Consider the following 20151-nt stretch of genomic DNA (forward strand, 5'->3'; position numbering starts at 1 on the left):
GAAAATCTCTAGTAACTTCTTCTCTCCCCCAAATGCACAAAAAGTTATTTGGAAGACCAGAACAGTAAAAAGGGATTACTAGCAAAACCAGTTCTAGCATAGGCAAACGAGACTGCAGCCTCCCAGTATGACCAGAGATGTGTATCTTGTGTGGCTTTTATCTTAAGGCAACAAGAGTGGTGAAGGCAACAAGAGTGGTGAAGGCAACAAGAGTGGTGGGCTTTGCAGGAGAGGCTTGGGAATGTAACTGGAGGGTCTACAACACTACTGGGAGTAGCAGTGGTAAGCATAAGCACTAAAATACTCAGGCCAGAACAGCTACATGCCCAGGAGCTCCAAGATCCTTAATACTCTGTCCTGAGATGCTCTGAAATTCAAAGATTCAGGGGGCCAAATCTCAGTTGGAATAGATTAGCCTATAATGCATTTGACCCAAGATGAAACCAAGTAGGGCTGATGATCCTGCCAAGCACAGCAGGGGGTGCAGCCTCATATAAAGCCCCAATTCACAGACTATGGCTGGAAAGGTGGATAAACTGAAGAAGAAACTGACTATTCTAGAATTATTGTAGATACAGAAATACCTAAAATTCCGACCTAGAAGAAAATAATCTTGTAACAACTGCAAAATGAGACTCGAAACAAAAAAATGGATTTTCCATTGTGACTGTATGATACCTAAAAGAAATGAAACAAGATAAAAAGTAAAATAAAAGTTACTGAGGGAAGAATAGGAAGATGATTAAATAGCTTAGAAGAGAAAGTGGTAAATATTATCTAAGTAAGAGACTTATAATGGAAAAGAGGGCGTTCAAGCATTCCTGATGACAACATTTATAGCTGTATAGGAACTTTGAAAGGCAGATGACAAGAGTCAAGAGAAGAGAGGTAAATTTATTTGAACAGTTGGAAGAACTAACAATCTTATAGTAATACAACGCAATAATAGGACTAACCATCTAATAGAGAGAGAAGGAAAACAAGTGTCTCTTCAGAACCTTTTTTTAAAGGATATTGAGGGAGTTAAACAAGAAAAACTGAAAACCAAGGGGAAGATTGGTTTTGTTCTAAAAGTTTTGAGAAGAGGAGGTAAAAAGAGGAATATACTAGGATAGAAAGGGAAAATAATGGATGGACCTGGTATTTCTCATAATAGAGGGGTACAAGAGAAGAGTATACTAACAGAGGGAGGAGTGGGAGTGTGGGCATCACGAACTTTAGTCTTATCTGAATTGTACAAAGGAAGGCTGAAAACACATACACATACACACACACACACAATTTGGTGTATGAATCAAACTGGGAAATAATAAGAAAAGCAGGAACTTAAAGAGGGGAAGATTTACTAAAGAGAGAAAGTCACAAGCAAAACAAACTTCCTGATCCTGTTTGGTGCACAATATATTTCTAAATAAGTACTTATTAATTCATGGAAGACTTTAAAAATACATGTATGTAAAATATATTAAAAATCTGAGCCCATACCATGAATTTCTTACCTAGTCAGATTTTCTACTTATAGTATAATGTTTGGGACTGTTACTTAACTTAATGAAAATGTATTATTCTGTGAATTATAGTATTATGTAGTATCAGCAGTGTCAGTTGAGTGGTTCTGTTCAGTTTTTATAGTCTTTAAACTTTGAAATATATTTGAAAGTTAGTTTTATTCTAGATTTTGAGTTATTTTAGCCTCTTTCCTTTTCCATAAAAATACTGTCCCACCAAAGTAGATTCAGTAGGTGTGATGTTTCATATTTACATTAGATGGAATGTTTTCTTTATGTGCTTTGCTTATTTTGGGATGGAGTAGGAAGAATTAAAAATCAAAGATATTAAACTTTTAGTTCAGTGGTTTTCTTGCATATAATGTTCAATTTTATATTAAATTATTATAGGAAGAGGAAAGTGTTATTTGTATTGATGTTATGGGGCTAAAAAAGAGTTAACTTTTAATATTTTGTCTTTAAAATATGAAGATGAGTGTTCATTTAGAAATAGAGGTGAGTTTCGAAGTGAACTTACTTTTTCAACTCTTTGAATTTTGGGAAGTGTGATTAAAGTAGTCCTCCATTCCCTCATCTCGAGGTGGAGGTAACTTTGGGTTCTTGAAGGCTTTGGTAGTAGAGCACAAATGCTGTCAAATCCTCACAACCTGTTAATAAGGCTTTGAGTAGAGGGAATTTGATGGACTGTGAATCTGCTAACCAAAGGCCAGCCTGGCTAAATTTGGAGAGGTTTATAATCACATGAATGGCCATCAGATGATGACGATTTTTTCATACACTGCAGCTAACGTAGATTGTATAAGGCATAGGAAAAATTTGATCTGCGTTAGTAGAGGGTGTCCCTACTATGCAATTCAATTTAAGTACTAAAGTAATGTTAGAAAACTTGAAAAAATTATAACATTGGTGTTTTGAAAATAATGTTTTGCTACTTTCTTTCACCTCTTGTTTAGGACATGTATTCCTTTGAGAAATTTTGGGCAGAAGATCTTAGTTTAATACCTGACTTGGATGATATAAAGAGATAATTCCAGTCATGAGTAAGTACCATTCTTTCTTTTATTTTGGAGATCTCAGTAGAATCTCTACTCTTATAACTTTCTTAAATATTAAGTTGCAGTGATACAGTAGGAAATTTGTCTTGAATAGTTAGGCCATTATATTATATTCTAGTATGATTTTTATACACTTGCAAATTGGATCTCATTTGTAGCTAAGATGGATTGATGTCTTTTTAGATAGTGAGCTGTTAAAAGATAAAAGTGTATCTAAAAATATATTTTGCTAATATACTTTGAGAAGTTTGTATTTAAGGTGATGAAAATTTAATTCATGAGCTGTGTAGATTACAGTAATCCTTTATCTTAAACATATTTCTCTTAGCTATTGGAAAATGATTTTTGGTGAAAAATATGTAGGAAAAAATGAAAATTAGTGAGTTAGTTACCACTTTCATCAAATGTTTCTTATTAAATATAATCAAGGTATAATATAATATTAATATTACAACATAGCATTAACTTTGAGCAAGAGTTATATCTCAGTCATTGAAGTTATAAAATAACAATTATACATGATGGTAATGATAATATCTTCCTGCCTTTTTGAGTATAGGGGAAGTGACATTTTCCCCTAAATCTTGTGGAATTTTTGTGTCATGTCAGGATAGACCATACATGTAAAATCCTATTGTTGAGACATGACTCTAGGTTTTGGCAAAATTTTCTTTATTTGAAAAATAATATTTGGATTCTAGTCTTTGGGGACAATATTCATGTAGAGTATACATGTGTGCATATTTACTTAATATGTACACATGTTAATCTGAACTTTTAAAAAATCCATCTAGCTTTTTTCTGTTTTTAGAAATTGGCTTTGTATTTTGGAATAACGTTCACCATTTCTAGACTTTAACCAGGACACCAGCCATAGCTTAAGAAATATGTGCTGGTAAAATTGACAGGTAAATAATCAAAACTTAGCATAAATTCTATTATTTGAATTTTATGTTAAAAGTACTTTAAAATTTAGTTTGTTTTTGTGTTCTATAATATAGCAGATTTTGCCATCATTAGGCTTGATAGTTCTTTTTGTTTCAGTTAGTAAAACACAGGCCTTGTTTTTGTGAAGCCCTTAAATGTTGTGAGCCCTTTAATGACTAGAATAACATTGTTACTATGAACTTTTTGTTGGTGTATTTCCAATAAAACAAGTCAAAAGTATTTGAGAATGTAGGCAAGCAGGTGAATTTAAATATAAGATATGAATAAGAATTGGACCTGTGTGATTTCATTCCTATAGGGAACTTTCTCAGGAAAGGAAGCTTTCTATACCAAAGGAGATTCTCAGCTATTCTGCAAGTGATAGAGATTAGTCAATATGTAGCAGAGGCAGGACTTGACCCCAGGTCTTCCTGGCTCCAAGGCCAGTTCTGTGTTTGCTAAGCTAGGCTGTCTCTCAGATGGAATTAGAAAACCCTTTTAATCTTCATTCCAGTAGGAGCAAATAGAAAGATTGGAATACAGCAGAGATGGGCATCTGAATTAGTACAAGAAACAGAAGAAGGGAATGCAGTTGTAACAGTAGCAGCAAACATTTTCATGGTGTTCAAGCGTTTTGTAGATAGTTAAATTATCATATTTTGTTTAGCTGTTAGTTTGCTTTGGCAAACTGCAAGCCTATTTTGCCTCCACTGGGCACCTTATATTTTCCCATGAATTGTTGCTGACTGCTGCTGGAGAGAGTTACATAGCTATTCTGACTGGGTCCATTACCACCCTGTTATAGTATCTCAATTAGGCCCTCACTGCTGTATGATAAGCTTTTTATTTTCTCCTGATTGATTCTATTACACTTCCCACTGTGGCTACTATAAACTTTATTTTTCTTCTCAAGACTTTAATCCCATTTTCTTTTAGCAAAAGATCTCACATCTCACATCTTAATTTGTTGAGAAAGAGGCTTGTTTAAAATTCCCTCCTTTTTTCTCCCTCCTATTCCACATCTTTCTTCTTTGCTTTATATCATGAAGAAGATAACATTTTTCCTTGTCCAACTAACTACTTGTGCTATTGATCCCATCCCATACTATTTCATTTAAGACTTAACTACCTTGATCATTCCCACTCTCATTTTTGGTCTTTGTTGTTGGCTCCTTACATGCTTACCTCTCTCTCTCCCTTTATAAAACTTTTACTTGATCTTGCCACCTTCTTATATTGTTCTATATCTCTTCTACCTTTCATAGCCAAACTCTAGAAAGCACTCTGTACTCATAACCTCCATTTTCTCAGCTCCCAGACACTTTTTTTTTTCCCGAGGGGAAAAGGTTGTGCTAATTTTTAAAAATGTAATTTTTAAAAACTTAAATGCCAATTCAAGGAGCATTTCTGTGTATTCAGCAGAACACAAAAAGAGGATTGTGTGTATGAAACTTTGGATATCTATTTCATACTGCTTGATTTTTCTCAAAATGTGTGATGAATTCTATACATTACTTTCAAAACTCCTATTTGTGCTTCTTTCTGAACTTCCTCCTGTTTTCATGCATTTTAAAACATGCTTCTGTAGTGCTTTTTTTTTTTTTGGCATCAATATTGCCAGTTCCCTCTCTTGTCCCCAGTCCTTCCCTAGTTAAACTGAAGGGGAAAAGAACCCTTATGAAAAATAAGCATATTCAAAGATAGATTGTAAGCTTCTTGAAGGCAGAGACTGGCTTTTGCCTCTTTATATCCCCAGTGCTTAGTTCAGTGCCTGGCACAGAGTGGGCGCTTAATAAATGTCTAGTGACTATTTAGTGTAGCACTAATACTGGGGCATTGGGGAATGACTGTTGTGTTTTGAAAATATTTTAAAATAGATGTTGCGTTAGATACAAATTAACATCACTGATATTTTTTGTTGCCTTGCCTCAGTTTTTGCTGCTTTCAATTTCTTGGCTTAATATTTGAATGTGCCAAATAATAATGATAATAATAATAATAACAATAGATATTAATTGCCAATATATGTAGTTTGCAAAGCACTTTACATATATTATCTCATTTTATCCTCACAACAGCCTTGTGAGATAAGTGCTATTATCATCATACCCATTTTTACAATCAAGGAAACTGAGGCTAAGAGAGTAAGTGACTTGCATGAAACCACATAACTAGTATGTTTCTGGACCAAGTGTCCAGCAATTTTGCTTTACTTATGACCACTTTTCATATTTCATTTGATGGTTTCTACCAGTTGAGAGCAAATGATTTCCCTTGACATTCTGTCTATTTTTATTGCTGAAAACTGCTGCCATCTATACTGTGAGACAACATAATGTTAGTAGATGGAGTACTGTGCTTGGAGTCAGAGAGAATTTGAATCTTGTCTCTAACATTTAATAGATATGTGACTATGGGCAGGTCATTTAACTTTTTTGAGGCTCAATTAAAATAATATACACCCAATGCTATAATGTCTAAGTATTTAGAGAAAAAGCTGACTGAATTACAACAAAATCTAGATCATAAAACAGTAATTGTAGTTGATTTAAACATGTCCTTTTAAGAACTAGGCAAACTTAACAGAGATAAATGAGAAAGAAATTAGGGGTCAATGCAAAAAAAAGTACAGTCCTTAAGATTCCCATTTAAAAATCACTAAATAGGAATTTTAAGGATTGTCCTTTTTTTCCCTTCAGAATTATATTACACCTATATAAAACCCGATCATGTTCTGGATCATAAAGAACTATAAAATAAAAGGAAAACTTTACAAGTCATAGGGATAGGGATGGAAATTGGACTTGTTGTAGATATAGGGAACTTCCAGGTGAGGAAACTCATCTTACCAGTGTAGGTCAGAAAAATACACCAGAAGTAACAGTGATAAAATTCTTTCTTTGCGGCTTTAAGTTCTAAAAGAGCTGCTTAGAGCCCTGAGAAATGAAGAGATTTGCATAGGGCTAGACAGCTAGTATGTATCAGAAGACTTCCAGAATTGAGAGCCATTACTCTATCCAATATGCCATGACTACCTCTTAGAGAGTACAATGCAATAAAATTCATAATCGGTTAGGGAAGTATGATCTAAAGACACAGAATTAGAGATTAAATAATACTATCCTAAAAAGTATATATCATAGATAGAACACGTAGTGTTAGTGGCAACATTTGTGGCATCTAGGCAAGATTTTTTTTTCCTCTAAAAGGCAATGAAATCATCCTTGAGACTTAATTTAATTGGTCCGGGGAAGTAAGACTTGAACCATTGACATAGTTTCCTGATTATTTAAAAATTAAAAAAAACAAAACCCTAGTGTATGATAAGTCTGGGACTTTTCAGATTTGATGGACTTCCTGCTGCCATTTGAATTATTTGCTATGACAGGTTTCCAATAGAGTGAAAGGACCTATGTGCAACTGAAGTAGTACTATATCTTTGCTGAATATCCTTTCCATGCAGCTAACTTCCTTTAGTTAAATGTTACATGATCTGTAAGTCTTTTCATTTGATTCTAATCCTGAGTCTGACCCACCAGGTTGGCCTGACTCAAGCTTGGCCTAGAGCACAAATAAACATTTAAGAAAATGATAGCAGTGACATAATCTACCAGAATTTTTGAGATATAGCTAGAGCTTCCTTTGAAAGAAAATTTACGTCTTTGAACATTTATATTAATAGAATAGAGAAATAGACGATCAATGAATGAGTGTTTAATGAAATTGAATAGGAGAAAATAGTGTGTGGCTTGTTTCCTTTGACCTAATATTATCGAATATTTATCTCATCAATTCCAAAATGTATTGTCAATAAATTGTTATTCTTTTATATAGTTGACTGTGCTAGACTGATTAAAAGATACACTCTTAATATTCTAGTGTACCCACTCCATTTTATTAATGTTGAATTCATATTACTAAATAATTTTGAATTTATAAGCTTATGTGTATTCCTTGATATTTTTCATTTTTCACACATACATGAAAGCACAGCTTAGTAAGTGATGATAATTGTTTGGTTCTTATAGCCAATAAATTCACAATTCCTACAAATGGTTATGAGATCCAGTATTTTCTACAGAGCCTGGGGACAGCTGTGTCATATCATTTTTTGGATTGGATAAAAAGAGACATTTTGCATAAAGAGAATTTGATCTTGTGAATATATGTGATGAACGATATTGTATTGTCGTCTTGTTTCCCAGAAGTATGAAACTGCTATTAAATTATAGCCCCACCCTCCTTCCAAAAGCACCAAAAAAAAAGACTTCCATCTTTTTTTGCTCTTCAGAATTTATCAAAAAAAATTAAATTTGGTATTATGCTTTCAGGGGGAAGGAGAAATATTGTTTCCTTTGTCACTTTCTTTTTTGTTCTGTCTTCCCTGAAATCTGAAGTTTCACAGGAGTGTGAAGGAGCACAAATTTAGAGCTTGAAGGGAACTTAACCCAGTCTCTTTTTTACAGTGAATAAATCGAGGCCCAGAGAGATTAAGCAATTTGCCCAAGGCCATATAAGATACCATCAAGCAAAAAGAGCTCAGATTCAAATCCAAGACCTCTATGTTCAAGCTTTGGTCAGGAAATTGCTGTAGATTGTTTTTCTTCTCACTTCAAATCCCAAACCACAAATTTATTGACTTTTTTTATTGACAACTTTTACTAAAAAAAATCTAAATTTTGTTGAAAATCTTTTATAATTGTGCTCTTGAAGTTAGGACTAAAATAAAATATGAAATAGTATAGATAATTCTTTTTTGACATTTGCAGAAGGGAGCAATATTGTCTGGAATTTGAACTAACAATTCTATTGTGTTCTGCGCAGTAGACTACATTTAGGGTATTGTGTTTAGGGTATCAGACAAAAAAACCCCACCAGAAACATTGCTATGCTGGAGAATATCTGGAGAAGAGCATCCAAGATGGTAAAAATCCTTAAGTTCATGCTACATAAGGCTAAGTTGAAGGAATTGAGGAAGTTCAGATTGAGAAAGAAAAAGTTGGAGAGGTGATAGATATCTTTAAGTGTCTGAAAGAATGTTATGTGCTAGATGAATTAGACTTGTTCTTATGGATTCCAGAAAGCTGAAGTAGACGCAATGAGTCAAAATTATACAGAAGCAAATTAAACTTGATGTCAGGAAAATCTAACAACTAGAGCTATTTCAAAATGGGCAGCTAGGTGGCGCAGTGAATAGAGTGCTGGACCTGGAGTTAGGAAGACTCATCATCTTCATAAATTTAAACCTGGCCTGAGAGGCTTACTAGCTGTGTGATCCTGGGCAAGTCACTTAACCCTGTTTGCCTGAGTTTCGTTATATGTAAAATGAACTGAAGAAGGAAATAGCAAACCGCTCCTATATCTTTGCCAAGAAAACCCCAAATTTGGTCATGAGGAGTTGGATATGACTGGAAAACAACTGAACAAAATTCCAAAGTGGCATGAATTATCTTAGAAGATATGTGTTCTGTTACACCAAAGGTCATCAAGTGGCTGATGACCACTTGTTGGATATGTTGTGGTTGGTAGCTGCAGCAAAAAAGAAGGGGAGATCTTGGAACGTAGTTTTCCAAAAAGCAAAAGATAAAGGTTTACAACCAAGAATATCTTACCTGTATAGACCAAGTATAGGGCCAACAGAGGCACAGTGGATAGAATACTGGACCTGAAGATGGGAAGAACTGAGTCCAAATCTGGCATCATACGTTTATTAGCTGTGTGATCCTGGGCTAGTCATTCAACCTATTTGCCTCAGTTTCCTTACTTGTAAAATTGGGATAATAAGAGCACCTATCTCCCAGGGTTGTTTTTGAGTTTTAAATGTGATAATTTGTGAAGTGCTTTGCAAATCTTAAAGTGCTTTATGGCACTTTATGGCACGAGTATTGTTATTATTTATAATCTTATGACAAAAATGGACCTTGTTTGGAATTAAGAACTTTGAGATATTCTTAATGAAAATATAAGAGCTGAGGATAGACATTGAAATGAAAACACAGAGTCAAGAAAAAACAACTAGAAAGGTAGATATATTTAAGCATTTCAATGGGGCTATATGATGTTAGTCATATGTAATATATGATGTTAGTCTTCTTTTCTAGATCCACATCCAAATCATGGCCTCTAACTGTAGGTGTCCCACAGGGTTCTGTCCTGGACCCTCTTTTCTTCTCCCTCTATGTTACATCATTTGGTAATCTTACCAGCTTTAATTACCATCTCCATGCTGAAGATTCTTAATCTACTTATCCTGCCGTAACTTCTCTGCTGATCTCAGTCCTGCATCTCCAAATGCCTTTCAGACATCTGGAACTGGGTGCTTAGTAGACGTCTTAAATTTAACATGTCCACAACAACTATCTTTTCCCTGTAAAACCTTCTCCTCCCCCCACTTACCTTCCTTATTATTGCAGAGGACAACAGTCTCCTCCCAGTCTATCAGGCTCACAGCCTAAGTGTCATCCTTGACTCCTCATTCTCTCTGACTTTCCTATATCCATTCAGTCTATTGCCAAGGCCTATTGATTTCACCTTTGTACCATTTCTCAAAGGCCTTCTCTTCTCTGACAGTGTCAGAACTTTGGTGCAGGCCTTCATCACCTCACATCTGAACTATTGTGATAGCCTGCCTCAAGTCTGTATTCTAATCCATCTTCCATTCAATCACCAAAGTAATTTTCTTTGAGTGCAGGTCTGACATTTCACCCCCTTAACTTAGTAAAACTTCAGTGATTCCCTATCAACTTCAGGATCAAATACAAAATCCTCCATTTGGAATTTAAAACCCTCGACAGCCTACCCCCTCTGACCTTTCCAGTATTCTTACACCCTATCTCCCGCCATGTACTTTTTGATCCAGTGACACTGGCCTCCTGTCTGTTCCATGAACAAGACAGTCTATCTCTCAGCTCTGGATATTTTCTCTGGCTGCCCCTCATGCCTTGAATTCTCTTCCTCCTCAACTCTGCTTACTTACTTCCTGCCCTCTTTTAAGTCTTGACTAAAATTTTTGGGGGAGCTGGAGTAAAATTTATTATGTTTAATGTAGAGTCAGAAAAAGCAAAAGTGGCAATCATGAGGCTGAGGATGGTTGATCTAATCAACTCAGAAGTTTTGAGGTCTATGGAGTAGAGGGAGAAAGGAGGTAGAGAGGGAGACACCATGGATAATGAAAAAAATCAATACCGTATATGTGTACTAAATAGTATAACATCTAAGTAATTAAAAGAAAATTTAATTATAAGAGAAGTGACAGTAAAATTAAAATAGCTAGAGACTGCAGTGTAACACTTTGGACCTAGTCAAACTGAACAAAAATTTATAAGAAAGAAGTTGAAGACCTTTTTAGAACTTTATAATATTCTTATAAAAACTTACGAAGTTAGATATGATTTATCTCTGGCAATTACTGAGTGGGAACAGAAAGGACTACACATATTTTTTCAGCTTTTGTGACATTTTTAAAAAGTTTTTTTGTTTTGTCTTTCTAGATATTTACAGATTACCCTTACTCTGTGAAAGTTTTTTTGCAAAACATATAATACAGTGACCTCATCCTTGAAAGTGCATGCAGTGTTTGATATCTGTAATACTTCCTGAAGCTCTTTATTTAAAAAATTTTTTTTAATTAATAATTTTTTCTCCTCTCTCTCACCCCATCTATCCTGCATGGGGAAAAAAAGAGAAAAGAAAAACATTTTATGTAACAAATATGTACAGTCAACAAAACAAATTTCCTCATGGGTTGTATATAGAAATGGTCTAATTCTATAATCTGAATCTGTTACCTCTCTCAGGAGATGGATAGTATGTTTAATCATTGATCCTTTGGCATTGCAGATGGTTATTGTATTGATAGTAGTCCTTACAACTTTCAGTTGTTTTTTATTTATGTTTTTGTCATCATTGTACAAATTATTCTCCTGTTTTGCTAATTTTGTTCTTTATCCATTTTCTTATTCTTCTTATCATTTTTGGGCATAAGTCTTATCATTGATATAATTGACCATGTACTGGAGAGCAGATACCTCATAAATATATATAGAAAGGCAGAAATATTATACATATCCTTTATTGACCACAAGGCATTCCACTAAAGACCTCCTATAAAGCTGACATTGAATCACTAATGATTTATTTTTCCTGGAGCCTGCATGGAGCTATGAACTAGATAACAGTTTTCCCATGCTGACGAAGGAAGATTGTGTGGAACTTAGGAGTGTGGCTTTCTCCCCAAAACTAGCTTTGGACTGGCCCTATGACAGTTGATTTCTACTTGATACTGTATCTTTGTATCCTTTTTAGCTACTACTGCAAATAATACAATAGCTTAAGGCACTGAAACTTAATGACCGAAACTTGATTTGGAAATCAAAGTATTGTACTTTAAAAAAAGGAACATCTAAAATACTTGAAATTCTAAGGCCCTCTCATTAATAACATGGAAATTCAACTGAATCAAACCTGGGAAAGTTTTATCATTTATGACTTTATATTATATGAGTTAATTTTCTTATTTTTATATGAAGTTTCTTATAATTCACAGAGATATTTAAATTATGTTGTCTAATTATTATATTAACAAAAACAGTGTGCTTCTCTGGTTTTTATTAGTGTCCAAAAAATTATAATGGAAAACAGGAAGGTTTAGAGCCAAGTAATTATTTTCTTTCTAAAGTTGATCAGTTTTTTCATTGATTCCCCTTTCCCCCTTTTTTACATTGTACTTCTCCCTTACCTACACTTAATTAACTAATAAAAGTAGGAGCTAGAATTTTTTGGGGAAAAATAACAAGAGATAAGCCATTAACTAATTTGATTTATAAAAAGAAAGTAAACATAAATTACCAATATTAAAAAGGAAAAAAGTAAATTCATACCCAGTGAAGAATGAATAAAAAGCAGTCATTAGGAACTCTTCTACCCAACTATATTCTAATAAAACTGACAATCTAAATAAAACGGATGAATATTTACAAAAATATAAATTCCCCAGATTAACAGAACAGGAAGTGGAGTCCTAAAATAACCCTATCTTGGAAAAAACAATTGAATAAGATATAAATGAACTCCCAAATAAAAATTTTTTTAAAAGCCAGGACAATGATTTAAAAATTAATTCTACCAGATATTTAAAGAACTAATCATTCTAAATACTACATAAATATTGAAAAAATATGTAAAGAAAGGAACCTACTAAATTCCACCCATGAAACACTTAAAATAGTGTGTGTACATGTGTATACACATGTATGTATGTATGTATGTGTGTGTGTATATATGCATTCTCCTGTTTCTGTTAATTTTATTTTCTAACAGTTTTCCTGTTTCCCTGATCATTTTGAGGTATAAGTGTAGCATTGGTATAATTGACTGCATATTAGGGAATAATTTCTACACCTGTAATAGTTTCTGCACCCTCCCCATGTTTCAACTTTCTTTGTATTTTTCTGTTTCGAGTGTGTCTTGTAAACAACATCTTGGATTCTGGTTTCTAATTCCATTTTTCTATCCTTTTGCATTTTATGAGTGAGTTCATCTTATTCACATTCATAGTTATTACTGACTGTATTTCTCACCATCTTATTGTTTTGTACTTATCTCTCTTTTTTTCCTTGCCCTCTGTTCTGCTTCTAATTCCTTCCTTACTATACATTTCCTCTCATTCTCCATTTTTCCTTTAACCCTGTTCCTTCCTATTTCCCTTTTTCTGTATGTGTTTTTATGTGTATTCTTCTATCCTTTAACCAGTTCATCTGTTCCACTCCATTGAGATCTTCTTGTGTAAAGTCCTCTTTGTATACCCTGTATTATGAGATAATTTCTCCCATTCTTTCTCTCCTTTCCTCTCCTAGTGCATTCCTATTCCTCTCTCATTTCTTTCTTTTTTCATTTGAGATCATCCAAACAATGGAATCATACCTCTGATGATGATGATGAAGTTATGAATTGCTCCATGTGTCAGCTTCCCATATAAGAAAGTGAACAGTTTAACCTTGTTTAATCTTTGATGATTTCTCACTCATATTTACCTTTGATGACATGTAACATTTTCTACTCAGCTCTGGTATTTTCATCAGGAATGCTTGGAAGTCCTCTAGTTTGCTAAACAGTTGTTCCTCCCCCCACCCCCATTGGATTATACTTGGGTTTTTTTGGATAGGTTATTTTTGGTTGAAAGCCTAGAGCTTTTGTTCTCTGCAGTAGCATCTTCTAAGCTCTCCACTACTTGTTAATGGTGTCATTTGTCTCATCTTGATTATGGCTCCTCAGTACTTGAATTCTTTATTTCTTGCTACTAGCAATATTTTTCATTGACCTGGGAGCTGATTGGTTGTATTGTTCCTTTGAGTTTTCTTTCTTTCTTTCTTTCTTTCTTTCTTTCTTTCTTTCTTTCTTCTTTCTTTCTTTCTTTCTTTCTTTTTTTTTAAAGGAATTGGCCAGTAGATTCATTTTTTTTTTTTACTTTACCCTCTGGTTCTCAGTTATCTGGACAGTATTCTTTTATAATTTCTTGAAATATGTTTATAACCCCTCCCTTGTTTGTGGCTTTCAGGTATTGCATTGATTTTTAAACTATCTGTCATAGATTTGTTTTATAGGTCATTTGTTTTTCCTATGAGAGACTTATACAATTTCTTATTTTTTTTCAGTCCTTTGACATTATTTTGTTATTTTTTGATATCTCATGGAGTCATTAGCTTTTATTTGTCTGATTCTTTTTTTCAGTAATTAATTCACATAATGCTTTTGTATCTTTCCCCAAAGTATACTTTTCTTAGTTCCTTTCTGTTTTCCCATTCTTTCATCTACTGCTTATTTGGTTTTTAAAATCATTTCTAGCTCATTTAAACTTACTTTATCTCTTCTAGGAATTTTTGTTGAACTTCTGTTCAACTTGCATTTTTCTTTGAGGCTTTGCTTGTAGATTTTTCAAGTTATTCTCTTCTTCTGGTTTTATGTCTTGTGTTTCCCTGTTGCCATAGTAATTTTATGATCAGATTCTTTTTTTGTTTGCTCATTTTTCCAACCTATTTCTTGACTTTGGACTTTGTTAGTGCTAAGGCTTTGAATACTTTTCATTGTGTGTGTGTGTGTGTGATTTCTGGCTTGAACTTTTGTCCTCTTGCATCCTTCTGCTGCTTTCAAAGCTTTGACTAGGATCCTATAAATTTTTAGTGCCCCCAATTTGGTGTGATCTGGAGGGGTATCTTTTCACTGCTCTTTTGGTTTGAGTACTGCAGGTTCCTTACCCAGGTTTGGGTGTATTGGCTTATTTCTGGTTGGGAGTTTCAGTTGACTGCTGTTGGACTTAACCTACTGTTTACCTGTTGGTAGTCTCTGTAGGTTCATTGTGACTGAAATGCCGGCTTCTTTTGGTTTAGGATGTGCTCTGCTTCAGGGATCAGAGCCATCCAATTACCTTTTCCCTCCTAGAACCATGCTTAGTACACAGCTAGAGCGTAAGCTTGAGATCATCTCTCCCCAACCTAGAACTGGTTAATGGGTGGTATGTTTTCCAGGTTGCACCCATTCCTGCATCCTCTGAGATCAAACATCTTCTGAGATCTTTCTGCCCGGGGCTTCCTGTTTTGGCATCATTTTGCCATATTGCCATTTGGCACTAGAAATGGTGCCATTTCTAGGCTTTAGTCTCATCTCCTGGATTCCAGCATGCTGGAATGCTCCCCGCCATATCATATTCTGTTGGCCAGATTCCCTCCCCAATGTCTATCTAGCTCTCTGTTTCTCTCCCTCAGCCACATTGGCCTGGAAAAATGACTCTGTGACTTCTTTTTGGCTTTTCTGATCAGGTTTCGATCTAGTTCATTCTCTAGATCTTTGTTGAGGAGATGGTGGGGCTGTCTAGCCAGGGGAACCTGTGGCCTCAAGGCCCTCTAGGGCCTCAAGTGTGGCTTTTTGACTGAATCCAAACTTCACAGAACAAATCCCCTTAATAAAAAGTCAAAAGACCACACCCAAGGACCTAGAAGGCCACAGGGTCCCCACCTCTGATCTAGACATTGAGGCTTCCTCCCATTCTGTCAAAGTCTTGATACCTTTTTGCATTGTAAGATGGAGGGGGAGGAACTGAACAGGGGAGCCCTGGTTCAGTTTGATGAGTTTCCCCCATCAGCATCTGAAAGGCATCTCCAGTAGAGTCAGCATAAACTCTGGAGTCTTTAGGATATTAAATATTCAAGTACAGTATAATTTTTTGTTTTCTTTTTCTAAAATATAAACTAGTCACAACTGATTTCCTATTTGTAAATGAGAATGCTTTTAAAAAAGGTTAGCTCTTTCTCATAACATGGCACTACTTATTCTTTGGCCTGATAAATGTTCTTTAGCTAAAAATGGAACAAATGAATACATTGAGATTCTAATTCTCATTAAGTTTTAAAGATTTATGGGTCACATGAGATTTTAATATGAAAAGTTAGGCTTCTAACCATAGTATGCTCCTCAAAGTTTTATAACTACTAAGCATTGACTTTAATTAAAAGCCAAAAAATTAATTTAGACTATTAGTCAAAATAGGAAATGTAAAAAATCAATTTATCTACCTTTGAATTTTACTTAAATTATGATTATATTGCAACTTCTTATAGGTCATTGTTCTTTAAAATTTTAGGAAGTACTCTAAGTAAAATAATAATTTAAAATGGAAATATTTTAATTATAGATAAAGTTAGATGTCAGCTTATATCTTTTATTTGGATGAATATCCTTTGTGCCTGCTGGACGGTATATTCCCCATGGAGTTATCTAGGTGGTTCAGTGGAGAGAATGCAGGGCTTGGAGTCAGGAACACTTGAATTTAAATCCTGCCTCATACACTTACTAGCTATGTGACCCTAATTAAGTCACTTAGTCTCTCACAATTTCAGTTTCTTCATCTGAAAATGTGGATAATAATAGTAATTGCCTGACAAGGTTGTGGAGATCAAATGAATTAACATGTAATGTGCTTTGCAAACCTTAAACTACTATATAAATGCTTTTAACTACTATTATTACTGTTACTACTGGTACTGTCATTATTATTCTCCCTGCCCCCAGTATCATGTTTGGAAGAAGGCTTGTGTTAATCATAAAATATACTACAATTCATTTCCTTTATTCTCCAGATAGAAGACATTGCCAAACAGGTTGTAGTCAAGAATGCCTTGACAGCACTAAAGTTTTTTTGGAGAACTGAATTAAGGTTTGAAGTATGTACAATTATATATAAATATAACCTTGTTTGAAAATGAAATTTTAAGTTCAGTTCTCTCTCTCTATATAAAGTAAATTTTCCTTAATAGGTCTTTTAAAACAATGGCCTATTAAAATTTTTTTTCTTTCCGTCCCAATGTTGTCTTTCATGGAAAAAAAAGTAGTATTCTAGCTGTTTTCTCCCTACCCACTTTCACAAGTTTGACCCAAATAGAAGCATATATATAGAAGTAAATTAGCTGTCTTTCATTCTCATGTTGTCTAATTCTAAGACTGATCTAGTCCATTTACTTTTTAAAAAATAATCTATTGACAGCCTTCTATATGGTTAGAATTTTGTTGGGTTCTATAATGAATAAATTATTATGTAAGGGATGGTTTATGTTCTTCAGGTTTACAGTTTAATAAGGGAAATAACTATAAAGTAATGACAGTACATATGTAACTATATAAGTAATGACAGTACAACATAGTACATAATAAATGCTGTGAGTGGAGAGAAATTTCTTCTAACTGGGAAATGATAAGGGAAATTTTCATAGTTCCAAGTAGGAAGAATTAGGGTTGAAATTGAGACATGTTTCTGATATGTAGTCTTTCTTGTCAAGAAGACCTTAAAGATACTAGGGTGGTTTAGAAAAAGGAATAGAATTAACATCACTTCTCTGGAGAGCAGTTGACAATATCCACTAAAATCTTGATTGAGTGATGAATATGGATTAAATGAACTATTACAAGGACTATGACAACTCCCCTGTCCCAACTTGTGAGTGGGGAATATGAGACTAAGTTCTAGAAAGGGTGGCCAGGGAATCTTCAGGAAGAAAGTCTTGAATGGAAAAAAATGGAGGGACCAAGAAAGAAAAAAGTTTAAAATTAAAGATTTTTTTTTTAATCTATGGAACAAGCATTCCAGAGAGCACAATGGAAGGGCTGGATAGCTGTAGAAAATGGGGTTTAAACAATGGCAGCTGGGGATTCAGAGCTATCAGAATTAGAAGCAATTGATAGTGAGACAGAGTTGAGCTGAAAAGGGGAGAAGAGATATAAGATGATAGCTAGCAGGAAAGCTATGATCTAGTGAGGGTTTTTTTTTTTAAGGATGAGGGAGACTTGGCAGGTTTGTAGGCATCTGGAAAGCAGCCATGAGATAGTGAGAGATTAAAGTTTAGAGAAAAAGAGAGGGGACATAGGGAGGACAGAGAAAATTGGGAAAGATTAGTATCAAGGATATATATATATATAAAGGGGTTGGCTTAGGCATAGAGATGGTCTCCTTTTCATCAGAGACTGTAGTAAAGGAGGAGATATTGAAGGATGAGGAGAGAGGAAGAAGAGCAAAATTGAAGCAGATGGCCTCACTTTTCTCAATGGGAAGACAGTGAAGTGGCTTCATTCTGCTAAATGTTGTATAGGAGGGGAACCAGGTATGGAGATAGAAGACTTGGGTTCAGTTCCACACTCAGTTACTGCTATGATGTATCTCGTTGTGTGAAAGTCACTTAACTATTGCCATCTCAGTTTCCTCCTCTGTAAAATATGTTTAGACTATGATACTGTGACCCTATATCACACTCCCTGGGAGTCTAAGGTGAAAGGTTGTCTCGGAGTAGGTTTGCTCAAAAATATCTCCCCACTCATTTTTAATGACTATAGATTCTTAATTACATTAATACATACTCTTTTCAACATGTAAATACCATCTGGGAAGATTAAGCTCTTTCTTTTCTACCTTAATGTAAATTATTCTAATTAGATTTTATGGCTGTGAGGGCTATAGCACTCATTTAGCAGTATGCTTGGGTGGGTTGAGAAAAGTGAGACTAATGCTATGAGGTAGAGATTTTGATACTAGATTTCTGGGAATCAAAAGAAAGGTAAGAGGATTCTAAAGATAAGCATTTACTTCCTTTGCATTTTTAGGGAGTGGTCTGGTAGTTACTCTCCTTATAATTGGTACTATAAGTTTTACACATTTTCCTAGTAGAAGACTTGTAGAATAGATTCCCCTTGATTACTTAAGGCTGTGTGTGTGTGTGTGTGTGTGTGTGTATGTTAATGTGCCTGTATATTCAGTAGTCTTTTTTTTTTGCCAAAATGATTTTATCTATTCAGAACATTTTAGTTTTTTTGATATAAATTTATTTATAGTTTTCAACATTTACTTCCACAAGATTTTGAGTTTCAAATTTTCACCCCATCTCGCCCCTCCCCCCACCCAAGATGGCATGCATTCTGAATACCCCTTCCCTTAGTCTGCCCTGTCTTCTATCTCTTCACCCCCCCTTCTCTCATCCCCTTTCCCTTCTGTTTTCCTGTAGGGCAGGATAGACTTCTGTACCCCATTTCCTGTATTTCTTATTTCCCAGTTGCATGTGAAAACTTTTTTTTAAACGTGTGTTTTTAAAACTTTGGGTTCCAAATTTTCTCCCTTCCTCCGTCCCCACCCACTCTCATTGAAAAGGCAAGCAACTCAATATAGGTTATACATGTGCAGTTATGCAAAACACTTCCATACTAGACATGTGAAAAACTAACTCTATTTCCCTTAATCCTCTCCTGCTCCCTCATTTATTCTATTCTTTCTTTTGACACTGTCCCTCCTCAGAAGTATTTGTTTCTGTATATTCAGTATTCTTAATAAAATGTTGGTATACACACATACACATGTTTATATATAAATACATGTGTGTACTTAAAAATTGTGGCTTTGCTGGGAATGTTATATTGAATTCCTTTGCTCTATGGGATTGCAATGATAAGCCTAGATTATAAAGCTTTTAGAATGGTGATCAAAATTGGCAGTAAGAAATTTCAAATCTGTGGCTAACATGACAAAAGAGGAAAATGATAAATGTTGGAGAAGATGTGGGAAAATTAGAACAGCAGTGCATTGTTGGTGGAGTTGTGAACTGATCCTACCATTCTGTAGAGCAATTTGGAACTGTGCCCAAAGGACCATAAAACTGTGCATATCCTTTAATCTAGTAATACCACTTCTAGGTCTGCATCTCAAAGAGATCATAAAAATGGGAAAAGGACCCATATGTACAAAAATATTTCTAGCAGCTCTTTTTGTGGTAGTAAAGAATTGGAAATTGAGGGGATGCTCATCAATTGGGAAATGGCTGAACAAGTTGTGGTATATGAATGTAATGGAATATTATTGTTCCAAAAGAAGTGATAAGCAGGCAGATTTCAGAAAAACCTGGAAAGACTTATATGAATTGATGCTGAGTGAAGCAAGCAGAACCAGGAGAACACTATATAAAGTAACAGCAACATTGTGTGATGACCAATTTTGATAGACTTAGCTCTTCTTAGCAATGCAATGATCTAAGACATTTCCAAAAGACTAATCATGGGAATGTTACTCACATCCACAGAAAGAACTATGGAGTCTGAATGCAGATCGAAGCACACTATTTTCTCTTTTTTCTTTC

General features: G+C 34.6%; 1 protein-coding gene across 2 annotated transcripts in view; it reads left to right on the top strand.

Annotated features, from left to right (window-relative positions):
* USP6NL (USP6 N-terminal like) overlaps positions 1-20151 on the top strand; it is a 204716-nt gene that overhangs the window by 16058 nt on the left and 168507 nt on the right. For both annotated transcript variants that reach the window (XM_020999670.2, XM_020999671.2), the window contains exon 2: positions 2462-2548. In XM_020999670.2, coding sequence (XP_020855329.1) covers positions 2545-2548 — 4 coding nt within the window. In that variant the 5' untranslated portion in view covers positions 2462-2544. The remainder of the gene's footprint in view (positions 1-2461; positions 2549-20151) is intronic.

The sequence above is a fragment of the Phascolarctos cinereus genome, unplaced genomic scaffold (genome assembly GCF_003287225.1).
Source record: "Phascolarctos cinereus isolate Bilbo 61053 unplaced genomic scaffold, phaCin_HiC Scaffold_1;HRSCAF=81, whole genome shotgun sequence".
Classification (NCBI taxonomy): domain Eukaryota; kingdom Metazoa; phylum Chordata; class Mammalia; order Diprotodontia; family Phascolarctidae; genus Phascolarctos; species Phascolarctos cinereus.